Source organism: Peromyscus leucopus, chromosome 17 (genome assembly GCF_004664715.2).
Source record: "Peromyscus leucopus breed LL Stock chromosome 17, UCI_PerLeu_2.1, whole genome shotgun sequence".
In the NCBI taxonomy this organism is placed as follows: domain Eukaryota; kingdom Metazoa; phylum Chordata; class Mammalia; order Rodentia; family Cricetidae; genus Peromyscus; species Peromyscus leucopus.
In genome coordinates, this window is record NC_051077.1 from 6,144,068 (window position 1) to 6,157,264 (window position 13,197).

A 13,197-nucleotide genomic window follows, 5' to 3' on the forward strand; every position below is an offset into this window, starting at 1 on the left:
ACACTTACACTGTGCATTTCCCATATTTTTCTATTATAAAAACATTATTTTAAATTTATTTGTATGAGTTTTTGCCTGCATGTATGTCTGCATATCATATACATATTTGGAGCCCATGCAAGTGAGAAGAGGTCATCTGATACCCTGGATTTTGTGAGCTGCCATATGGGGTTTGAGAACTGAATCCAGGTCCTCTACAAAGGTGAAAAGTGCTCATAACAAAAGAGCCATCTTTCCAGGCCCATTCTTTATAATTTTTACAACAGAAATGTATTGCTCTCAAAGTTTAACTTCCTTTCAACTAAAAGGATTTAGTTTGGGATATCACATTTCTTGTTTTTCTTTATTTACTATCTCAGCTTTCCATGTTAGCAGGGACATGTGTGCACCAGGGTCTGCATTATGTGGGGCATAGGAACCAGGTTCCACAAAGGCAGCTTACCTCCTGATGCAGGGCCACATCTCAGGAGGGCTACCATGCAGCTGCTCTGGAAGTATTTGTTGAGTGATTGAAGTGCAATGAAAGGGTAGGTGAGCTCTGCTCTGCATCCAGCCCTAACAATTCAACAATGGAAAGAGACACCATCCCCTAGAGACATGTGTGGCAGAGTAAAGTAGATGAACGGTGTTGACATATACACTTTTGTAGGTGCTATGATTGGAACACGCCTTTTAAAGGTCATGTTGGAATTTAATTGCCGAAAAATTAATTTAATTGTGACAGTCCTGTGTGAGTGAAGCTTTGAGAGGTGAGAGGTAGGGAGACCTCCCCCTCTCAAATACAAGATGGTTTAGGGGTGCTACAGCTGCAGGGAGCTCCTCACACCAAGAATGTGCTCAGCTCCACTTCCCCATCCAGAAGCCTCCTTGACACTTTGCCTGGCATCAAGAGCTGAGACAGCACAAAAGACCTCTTCTGGTATAAAGGTAACAAATCTTACATTCACAGTCATAGAACTATAAGCCTAAGAAATGGCACTTATCTAGTAATAGACTTCCCACAAGAGCTGCAAACAAACAAACAAACAAAATATAACCCAGAACCAATGCTTTGCTATATAATAACGTGTGTGATAGCTAAAGTGGGTCATGAAAAAACAAAAACAAAACAAAAAACAGTTCTGCAGTTCACTAGAGGTTTAATTTCTGAAGTTTGTAGCTTTGGTCTGAATGACTGGCCAAAAGTATTGGGCACTACTTTCCTGAAAGGGTTAAAACTTGGTCATTGTATGACAAGGATTCAAGGCAGCTGTCTGCCTCACATCCCTTCTGCCATGTGATGATACAGCTCAGAACAAATAATAGATGTCAGAACCTAGTTCTGGTACCTCCCAGCCAGCAGAATTTGAGAATGGAATGTTTATTCTTCCCCAGAGTCTCTGATGCTCTGTTAGAGCAGCACAGATGGACTGAGGCAGAGATCCAAAGACTCCACTGTCAGCTGTGTGCTGGGAGCCATAGAATTAAGAAACAGATGGGGAAAGATGAATGAAATTGCATAGACTCCTGGGTAACTTCTGTGGAAGGCAGCCATGGGCCTCACTGCCATCTCCTTCTCTAGAGTATTCCATTTAAACTCATTATAGATCAGGATGCAAGAACATAGAGGAGATAGAAATTCTCATGGTGATCATAAGAGATTCTCTAAGGAAACTAGGGAACAGGGCTTCAGGCACCAGCATGAAGACACTGGAATCTCTGATTGATAACGTGGCCAATATCAATATTCTTATGACTACAGTAAACTTTCAATAGAGCATGCATTTGAGTCAATCTTGAAGCCTTTTTTATGCTGAGACATAGCAAGACAACCAACAAAGTCAGATTAAAATAAATGAAGATCTTTGGAATTAGGAAACTCCCCTCAAGGAGTACCATTAGAGAGGCATTCTGTCTTAGATAACAAAGCTTCATACCATGAGTGTTAGAGGCCCTTCCACATGACAAACAGGGCACTGAGCTGCTGGTGAGAGCCAGTAGGAAATGTCTATCTACAGAATATAAGATGAATCATCAAATATTACAATAATCACTAAGTGCCCCAATAATGTTTGTGGAATTTAGACTCAAGGAGTGCTTCTACACAGAAGAAATCACAGACAATTAAGGTTCTTGCAGACCTTATTATAAAATTGAATTACTTCCTCACCATGATGAATGGCATAGGGGTTTTGGTCAGGGCATTGAGTAGGTCAGGACAAAGGAATGTAATTTTTCACACCAATTAGTGGTTGGGGTTGACTTCTAGTCAAGGGGGTGTGTAGATAATGGAAGAAGAGTGAGACTGAAGATGAGTGCTCTGTATTTTGATCAGCATTTTTCTCATAGCTAAGATGACTATCTGTGTCAAAAGCAACACAAATTATGCAATCTTACCTGTGTAAATAATGCCAAATGCAGCAGAAAGTCTACACACACTACATACCACAGAAAAAGAGAAAGAAAAAAATGTTTCTTTACTCTGTCAGGATATTGTCAACATGTATATTTCTGATAAAGGAACTAAGACTCTGTCCTTCTCTGTAGGTGATTCTCTACTGGAGGGGCAAGAGTCAGTGACAGTTGCCCCTGAACACTGATCCAAGGGAGCTCTAAGTTTGCTTAGAGCTGGTAGAACTGAAAAGGAGAAGTGAGCAAGGAAACCTTTGCAGGAAACAGAATTTTATTCATCAATTTTCAAGGAAGAGAATGTATGTGTAATGAAAGACCAATGGCACACCTGTTACCAGACAGACATGGTAACATAGCCCTCAGTCTCTATGTTCTGTGGATCCATAATTTGCTGAGGAGAAAGAGGGGGACATAGAGAGAGGAAAAGAGACATGGAGAAAGAGACAGAGACAGAGAAGGAACTGAGATATAGGACGCACACACACACACACACACACACACACACACACACACACACACACACACAATCCATGACCAAAACAACAAAGGACTAACATACCTGCAAACGTGATGTTGAAGCCTTCATAGGAGATGGAGAAGTCAGAGATGAACCTGAGTTGGGCAGTGAAGTTTCCAAACAAACCAGCCTTAATGGTGTGTGGCAAGACTGACCCAGTGAGCCTGGCTACTGGCTCTGAGAAACTCCCATCCTCCGTGATCAGCAAATAGTCGTGGGAACTTTCAAGATGGAAGGTGTGGAAATTCATCTGCACTCCTGAGAGATGAGGGCGGGACAGTCGATTTAACTGCAGCTGAAAAGAATCTCTTCTGGGCATAATTATAGACATCAAAGGTTTGGATCAAAATATCTTAAATTGTTAAATATTAAAATTATCTGTGTGACTCTGACTTTGAAATTTCAGAGTAAAATTAGACAGAGGCAGTTCTAAAAATCAAGTGGGAGAGTTAAACAAAAACAAATGTTCAAATAGTTATAGGATCAGTTACAGACAGATGCTGCCATGGGTTTTGGTGTAGATATGGACCCAGATGTTGATACAGAGGAGCTAGATGTAGCTATTGATACACTCATGGCTATAGGTGAAGATGTAGAAACTAATTAAACTAATTTTCTACTGAAGCAGATAAAATGATCTATAAGTGGATTCCTTTAAAGATTTACATATTTTCTAATTAAAATACTTTAGCTACTTATAATCTGTTTATTCTTAATTTACTTCAAGGCCACATTCTTCTTTCTTTCTTAGGGATTTATTATTTTCACTTATATGTGTATTCATGGGTCTCTGTGTAGGTATGTGAATGTGAGTGCAGGTGCCCCCAAGAGGCCAGAGGCAGCTGACCTCCTTAGAGGCGGAGTTATAGGTTGTTAGATTTGAACTCAGGTCCTCTGCAAGAGTAGCATGTTATCTTATGTGCCTAGCCACCTCTCCATGTTTTTTAATATGTGCTTATGGAAAAGTATAAAACGTATCTACAAGGGCACTGTAACATGAAGGTCACTGTAACATCTAAGTCAATTAAACATCAAGTGGAGTTCAAATATTTGTTGAAAGGCAAAGTTTGTTTAACTAAGTCTATTCCAAGGTCATCTGCGAGAGGAGAAATTTCATCCATTGTAGCTGAGAAAATTCAAGACATAAAAGCTGCCTATGTATATTGCAAAGTGATCACTGCATTTGTATTGCATCTGTTTTGTACAATGGTAAAGACTGGTTTTTGTTTTGTTTTTAAAATTAAAAGGCTCTTTAGAAATGACAGATAATAGTTATAGATATAAGAACATACCCAGGTTACTTTGCTAAACCCAGTATTTATAACCTATATTTCCCAAACAAAGTACCAATTGGCTCCTTTGCATTTACCACCTGTCTAAGGCCTGGGTTATCATAAGGACAGTGCCAAGCAAATTGAGAACAGAAACAGGAATGCATCTCAGACATAAAGAAGTTGAAACAATCTCCTTTTCTTATATTGAATCAATATTCACATTTTACTTAATTGAAGTTCCGTTTCCTTCTCATTACATCTAATTTCCAAGTTTCTGTTCTCACATGTACAGCCAGGTTACTGAATGGGGAACAAAGACAATAAGAGTGACTTCTGCTTAACTCTTTAGTCTTATCAAAAAATAAAAGGGAACAGCTTAGAACCCATGGAAAACCATTCATCCTCTTGGCTTTTTCCTTACTGTTCTCTCTAGCCTGAGCTCTCTAGTGTGTGTTATTTTATGTACCCAGGCCTGCCTTTTGTCTTACCCTTGCCATGAGAGACTTCGATGGTCCACGTACAGTTCAGAGAGTTTGGATAAAAGTCAGGAAATCCTGGAGAAAGGACAGTCCCACTCTTTCCGTGGATATAGCCTCCACACAGGGCTGAAATAACAGAAAACATGAAGAGTCTACAATGATTGCTAGAATGGAGTGCTTCTAATGGACAGTGAATTTGCATGAGTATTGACAGGATAAAATTGAAACTAGACATTGCTTTAGTTGCAGTTATGAGATGCCAGTTCACAAGCAGGTGTCTACATCACAGCACAGCCATACAACCCAACTCAGAGTACAGTGGGACAGAGAACTCCAGTGTCAATATGCCAGGAGCACTGGGCATACATTCAGCGGTAACTTCCACCCTCCAGGGTAGAACTTAACAGTCCTTTGGTGAATTCAAAATCCTTGTAGCACAATATGCCATGTTCAAACAAACTCAAAGATTTAAGAACCGTAGAGTTACCTATAATAATTTGAGCAGGGAAGTAATAATAGGCAGCAGTATAATATTTTTAGGATTTTGAGGATTTTTGATAGACATGACAAAATCACTGAAAACATGGAGTCACAGCAGCTGTGTTTGCATGTACATGATCTGCACAAGATCAAGCTGCCTAAATTCTAATATGGATGGGGAGGGGCTTATGAAGTCCCACCCCTAGATGAGGAGCTATTGGTAATAGATGGCGCCTATGGAAGGAGAGTCAATTTTCTTCAGGGATGCAGCCCCTGAGAGGCCACACATGCTCCAATGAATGGCCCCATAGCCACACTTACAGGCAGTACTAAGTGGACTCGAATTTTAGAAAGACTGCACATGATCTTTGAGAGGGAAAAGTAGAAGGGGGACAGAGAAGAAATTGGACAGAAGAAAATGGAAGTATGGATTTGATTAAAATACATGTATAAGCAAGAAAAAATTAAAATGAAGTATATTACATATATGCATGAATTGTGGGAAAGACATATTTTTAAAGAGAGAAATAACTTTCTTTTTCCTCTTGTAGTTGGCTTTTAAGGCTTAAGCACACACACATTGGACCTATATCCACATTCATATATAATACTCTTAAGGTTTGACACCCTAGTGACTTTTTCAGTAACATACACTTGTAGACACATGTGTATCACATACTTGATACACAGCTATGGAACATCTGTACTTGAGTGTAAGGCTTAATGGTCAAGTTGAGGTCATTGGCATCCCTGTCTCCTCATACATTCATTGCTTCTTTATTCTGGGAACATTCGAAGTACCCTAGGCTGGTTGTTTTGAAATAGTCAACTGATTCTTGTAATCTACAGTCACCCTGTCTTGCAATGGAACAGTATAACTATCACTCTACAATGCTACACCCTCAGCAAATTTTGTGCCTGGTGTTTTACTGGGTGCATCTGTGAGACAAACTCTTTGGTTTTCAGTGCTGTCAAAGATGTGGAGAGAAATCTAATATACTGTGTGTGATGGTTAGTTTTGTCAACTAGCTACACTCTAAAATCAAATGGGAAGAGAGTCTCAACATGGGTCTAGATCAGGTTAATCTATGAATTTTAGGAAATTTACATAAGTTGGGTTAATTGAGGTGAAAAGCCCCATCATGGATATGGGTGGCATTGTTTCATAGGCTGGGCTCTGAATTGATGAGAATAGAGAAAACTAGCTGAGTGGCAAGAATGTATGCATTCAGTTCTCTCTGCTCTTGACTGTGGGTTTGACTACCTGCTTTAGGTTCTGTGACTGTCACTTCCCTGCTATGATCAACTGTCACCTGGAACCATGAGCTGAAATCAACCCATTTCTCTCATCACTTGTCATTTTGCTTTCTGTCAAGATGTTTTCACAGCGACAGAAATAAAACCAGGATGTGGTGGTATTCTAATTGTACTGAAATGTGATTTTAATTGTATGTTAATAAATAAAGTTACCCGGGGGTCAGAGCTATTAGAGCCATAGCAAGAGTGTGGCGGTGGTGGCACACGCCTTTAATCCCATAGATCTCTGTGTGTTCAGGGATACAGCCAGCATTGGAGACATAGGCCTTTAAGACCTGGGGGGCTGTACATACAGACAGTGACGAGGCAGTCACATGTTTGGGTTTACAACCAATGAGAAGGCAGAACAAAATACTATAAAAAGACTGGACAGACAGGATATAGCTCTTTCGGGAAGTGGGACACCGCAGGAGGAAGGGTGAGATTTTAGCTCTGAGCTCTGACCTCTTGGCTTTCTCTTTTACATTGGTTCTGTGTTTCTTATTTAATAAGACTCTTGGTTACATCTACACCAGGACACGACATGGAGCTAAGAATGTAAACTAGTTCAGCCCACAAGGAAAGTAACATGATGATATTCCATAAAAGGAGTGGAATACCATTCACATGATCCAGTCATCCAGGGATCAGAAGGAAATTGGTGCATTGAGAGATCTTGTCAACCTCCACATTGACTGTAGGAATCCTCATGACAGCCAGCATATGGAAACAACCAAGGCATTCACATACAGATGGAAGAGTAAAGACAATACGCCATCTCCACACACTGGGAGGTCACTGGGCCAGAAGAGAATACGGTGCTGTCACATGCAACAGCAGGGGAGAGCCTTGGGGAGGTGATGTCTGGACATGAGCCAGGCAGAGAGACAAAGCCCCAAGTGTATCACAAGAGGAGAGTTAGAGTTCAAACAACAGTTCCTCAACCTGGTGGCTCAGTAACCCCCATGGAGCTACCAGCCTTTGGTCTTTTTTATAGCTGTGTGACAGAAATGGACAAAGTGATAAATTTCATCTTACTGTTACTAAATTATAGATGGGACTTCTTGGTTGCCCTTATTATCGTTCATAATAAATACCTTTCTTTCTCTTCCTCTGTATCTCTCTCTCTCTCTCTCTCTCTCTCTCTCTCTCTCTCTCTCTCTCTCTCTCTGAGTGTGTGTGTGTGTTTATAACATTCTACTCACTACTTTGTAATACTGTGACAGAGAGCAGTTCACACTTCTCTGTGTTTCCCTCCTATGTCTGAAAATCTAACAATCCCTGGATCCCTGTGTGCTGGAGAAGGAGGTGAGCCACTCTGAAGGATTATCTACACTGTTGTAATAAACATTAACACTGAGTCAGCATGGTGCTCTCCTGCTTGTTCTTGGAGAGATCTTTGTGGTGTTTTAGAGAAGCTCATAAACCTGAGCTTGCATGCATGCTTCCTTCGTCCAATTAGATGGACTGAACCTGTCATTCTCTAACTCATCCCTGGAACAATTCTCAGTATGAGACTTACAAATTGTTTCATGAACACTACTTTCACAATTAATAATTGCATGGTTATTGGATAATTTATGAAAGACAGGATGTACTTGCTCATGCTCTCTGGTCGGTATTTGAAGGGAATTTAACACATCACAACACATAAACTTAACAAAAATAGCCATATGATAACCAACTGAACAGAAGCTTCTGAAGATCATTTCTACACTATCTTAATAGTTTCTCATCATATTCTCCCATCTTAATGTTCCACTGGTTCTACATTTCCCCATGAAAGATAGAACACCAAACATGAACTTTGAAGTCAATTTTGTCAATGAAGAGTTGCTCAGAACCTGCTGGTGGACACTGTCCTCAGCATGGAAGGAGATCACAACAAGGAAAAGAGACAAAACCACGACCCTTGTGGTGTGTGTGGCACACTGAGGACTATAGCTGGGCGAACCTTGATGACAGAATCTGGAAGACGACAGGTGCCCGTGAACGGAGCCAAGCACAGGGAAGGGAGAGCAGAGTCCAAGACTTGTGTAGAGCTGGAGGCACTGACATGAGTGGTCAGAAGCAGCTCGGAGAAAGGGCCCCAAAGAGACTGAGCTGTGAGGCCCCACGTGATACCTGAATGAGAGCATGGGTGGTGAGAAGGGACAAAAGAAAAGGGGCTCTCGACTAGTATGGGCTTGCTAGTGGCAGCAGGAGAGAGGGCCAATCATGTATGTGCCGTAGAACCATCACAACTGCCTGCTATCAAGACTGGTGCAGCAATAGGAAGATCACAAACTGGACGCCTAAGCTTAACCTGGGAAGGGGATGGAGATGTTTGGAGAGGAGAGCAGAAGTCAGCTTTGGAACTCGGAAGCTTGATGCTATGGGCACCCAAGCAAATGGCTGGGGTTGGGATGGGACACACAGGTCAGCTTCCCTTGGGAAACACTGACTAGGACACAGGATGGCACAGTGGTGGCCAGCCAGTACCGTGGATATGAAGAGACAGTGGAAAATGGCGTCCAGGTATTTATCATGTGAACAGCACAGTGGAGATGCAAGATTCTAGAGAGGAACCTGAAGCAGAGTGGCCAGGACAGGATGGGAGGAAATAGAGGCCTGAGGTCCTGATTGTAGAAGATGTGTACAATTAATTTTAATCTATTGCAGGACAGACATAAGTCAGCACAATGAATTCTCAAATTTTATGAAGGATTTAACTGTAAGGAATTAAAGTGTTTTATGTAACAGTGAGATGCCATATATCCAATGTCTCTGGGACAAAGTACTGTAAAGACTGCCTGTGCTCCTCGACTCATAAAAAGGAGTTCATATCCAACTATACTGAACAGTTACAAAATCCATAATTCACTGTGTGTGTGCATTGTGTGCAAGCTAACCTGTGTATGCAAATGTGCACCTGTGTGGAAGACAGAGGTCATCCTTCAGTGCCATTGCTTAGGGGTTATTCCCCTTGCTTTTGAGATGGGCTCTTCACTGGGCCTAGAGTACTCTAACTTGGCTGGAGGACCACCAAGCACCAGAGATCTTCCTGTCTCTGCGTCTCCATTGCTGTTCAGTGATGTCATAAGGGACTGTGGAAGGCTGAGAGTGCTAATCAACTGCAGGTTCTTTCCATTTGGAGCATGTGGGGAGAAATTTGCAGGTGAGGTAGATCCTCCTGTGAATCTTGATCCCATGGATGCATATAGAGTTCTCTCTGACCCTCTCATTATCAGTGTTCTAAATAAAAATAACTGCACAAAGCCCACAGGCTTAAGGAGAGGGGAATTTAATATACAAAGAATGGAATTGAAATTCTCAGCTAATCTAAAGAGAGAAGAGAATAAGATAAAACCTGGACTTTTACTTCAGGGTCCCTACTGGACTTGACTATTCATAGATGGTCATGTCTCTGTTCCCCTGGCAGAGACACCAGTTGAACTGCATAGAATTTGAATTACATGAATCTATTTCTTCATGTGTTGTGGAGCCTTTTCTGGGTAGTTACAAAGCTACAGTAAAAATTTACTTCTAGCTTCCTTGAGGCTGTCACTCTATGAGTTTGACATTTGTATTTCTAATATCTACCCCACTGTCTAGGATCCAAACAGGTTTTATCAAAAAGCCCCTTGGACAGATGACTAAAATATACAGAAAATAGAAAGGGAAGATTAGGGAAAGGTTGACATCTTTCGACAGGTTTGCTAAGGGTAAGCTTCCACCAAAGATGAAGTTTGGTGTTAACCTCTGCTTGGATCTTAGTCTCCACTACAAATCATTTACTGATGGCTGTACCCCTGTCAAATTAATACCCCTTCATGTCCTCAGACATACAAAATAAATATTCAGGGAAGTCCCTAACATCCCCAAGATGTAATCTATTAGGAAAAGAAAATACAGTGTCTTAAAAATACATATAATGAAGTAAGGATTATTCTGCAAATAAGATTGCCAAGTAGCTTTCCAACCTCAAAGGCAGCCCTGGTGTGTAGTCTATAAAGTGCTCATAAGATGGCAAATTAGAAGGCAAGCTGCTGTCCACAACCAGGAAGGTGGATACCCCATAAGGGAGGGCATGTTGGTAGGATATGGAGATGTAGCTCTTTCTGCATTTCCATGTGGAATGTGTGCTCATGCCATTTTTTTTTTTTTGTCTGCTCACATTAGCAAGACCGAACAATGCACATCTTGCAAAACCTACAGACTTCCAATGGATACTGTAGTTACACTTTTCCAACATTATCACCTCCTTTCTTAATGCTGGTCATCTCTAAGATCATGAGAAGGGTTGTGTAATGCATTGAAGGTTACAGACTCAATTTTTACTTCTTAGGGATTTAACATATTCAAGACTAGGTGTCTATCTTCAATGAGAAAGGCAGGAATTGACATATGGGGACTATATGTCAGGCCAGAGTCCTTTTTCATGAGAGTCAAGGTTACTAGAGAGGGAAGAATAAGGTGCCATAGATTCTGCTCTCTCCCTGTTGGGTACCTCACAATGCCCTCATAAGCTGAAAACCACCAAATTTGCACAGCCTCTTCCATGAACTATATCCATCTGCCTGCATGCTTTGTCCTATACCCCCAATGTCATGCCTTGTATGTGGCACTTCTGCCTATCCCCAGTTCAGCTTTTCTTTATGTCTTTTGCTGCAGAAGGATTCCAGGACCTCACATGTGCTAGACAAATGCTCTACCACCAAGTTCAAGACCTTGCCTTGGTCTTCATGCTTTAACTGGTATACTTTGGTCTTTTAGTCTAACTGACCTCTGCATTCTTGTACTTGTACTAGTATCTTCTCTGAAAAAAATTGCATGTAAAACACAAAATTTTATGCTTCATTTCTTTCTTCATTTTCTGGCTTTCATTAGTTTGTGGGGGTGGGGTTGTGCTTACTTTATGGGTATGGTACTAATAAAGTCGAGCTGTAGTTCAGGTTCTCTCTATTGCAGGATGACTCCTAGCCTCCCTCCCTCCCTCCCTCCCTCCCTCTCTCTCTCTCTCTCTCTCTCTCTCTCTCTCTCTCTCTCTTTCTTTCTTTCTTTCTTTCTTTCTTTCTTTCTATTAGACTCATATTCTCAAAAGAAATATTGGACAGACACCCTGCAGTTCAAGGAAGTGTTAAATTATGACTGTCCAGATGTAGAAGGTAGGCTCTCTAAGACACATACATAACTATTTTCACTCTCAAAGATAAAGGACTCTGGCTGTGGGGTCCTGAGATTGTTGTCTCAAGTTGAGACATGCCTAGAGACACTGTGAACTGTATTTCATACCTCCACCCTCAGCAACTAGTGTTTACCCCAACCCCTATATCCTCCTATTCTCTTCTTTTTCTTTGTCTTGAATCAAATGATTTCTCCAGAATCAGGTCTTTTTGGGAAGACCGACCTTGAATGCTGCCTCTGGGACCTCTCAAGAATGCACATGTAAGTTTTATTTATGTTTTCATTTCCCTATTTCCAGCCATTTTTCTTTTTTTACTTGCTTCTATGTGGGATTTTTAAAAAACTCTATTTCTTCTTCTTATGCTGATGTTAACTGTTAGGCACAAACACAATTGTTTTGCCCTAAATGTTTGTGGAAAGAGTAAAAGTTTATAAAATCATTTAATAACAACATTTCCCAAACGATCCATGCATTTGCCCTTTACCAAATGAAAGGAAGACAAAGACTCTGATACTCAATTTCTTTCTTTAAAACTGCAGTTTGCTAACAACAGTTTTTAAAAGGAACAAATGTGGTACTGGGGAAGAGAAAGACTAGGTTTATCTTCTTTTTAGGTGAGATAAAATATTATAATTAATTCTAATTTATGTTTTCTTGCAGAGAACTATGAATTTTTAGAGGTTTACATTTCCTATTGATGTATGGTTTATTGCAATAAAAACCTGCAAGATTTAAAAGATTGTGTGAGATTAGAAAGGGCAAGGAGAGTCTCAGAGCTCAGTGCAAACAGCCATGACTAAATAAAACTCTCATGCCAAACTCTAAACTCTCCTGAAATGTGAAGATTTATTAATAACCTTTCACTGTCGGCTTTTTAGCCCTGGAAAGGTGCTACAATGTAGCATAACAAATCAAGTTAGGGATTCCCCTTAGATGGATCAAATTTGCATAAATTTGACTTGGAAGACAAAAGACAAAATGTCTAAGTTTAGTGTGCTTTCATTTTCTGTAGAAAATGTCATTTATAACCAGCACATCATAGGCCATTCAAGTAGAGCTGGGTCCGACTCCGTTTCTATGTCATTTCTTGTCTAAACATTCATTTTCCATTGACTAAGGCTCTGGGAGTTTGTAATCTGTACCCCGTGTGTTGTCCCCTGTTGTTCTCTCTCATTCCTGCTGCCTAGGATGCCTCCTCGTGTGCTGAGCACCTTGGAAAACTTCAATCCTCACTGGGCCTAAACTTCACTCTTCTGTTTTCTTAAATAGTTTTTAGATTTATTTTACGTGTTTGACTGTTTTGCCTGCGTGTTTGTCTGTGCACCACATGCATGCCTGTTGCCTGTGGAGGTCGGAAGAGTGTGTTAGATTCCCCAAACTTGAGTGACAGAAGGTAGTGAGTCACCATACAGCTGAGCCACCTCTCCAGCCCCATACTGTTCTGTTTCTTTCCCTTAGTTCTTCCTCTGTCCAAACCCTACTGAAACCTAAAAGCCAAATTACAAAACATGCTCTCAAGTATGTGTTATACATATATGTGTGTGTATAACTATGTCTATATATTTATGTATGTCTATGCAAATATAATTAAAT

General features: G+C 40.7%; 1 protein-coding gene across 1 annotated transcript in view; it reads right to left on the reverse strand.

Annotated features, from left to right (window-relative positions):
* Csmd1 (CUB and Sushi multiple domains 1) overlaps positions 1–13,197 on the reverse strand; it is a 1,301,483-nt gene that overhangs the window by 291,986 nt on the left and 996,300 nt on the right. Inside the window, exons 18-19 of the mRNA XM_028882070.2 lie at positions 4,671–4,787; positions 2,951–3,166 (exon numbers count right to left, since the gene is read on the reverse strand). Of these exons, the coding sequence (XP_028737903.2) occupies positions 2,951–3,166; positions 4,671–4,787 (333 nt within the window). The remainder of the gene's footprint in view (positions 1–2,950; positions 3,167–4,670; positions 4,788–13,197) is intronic.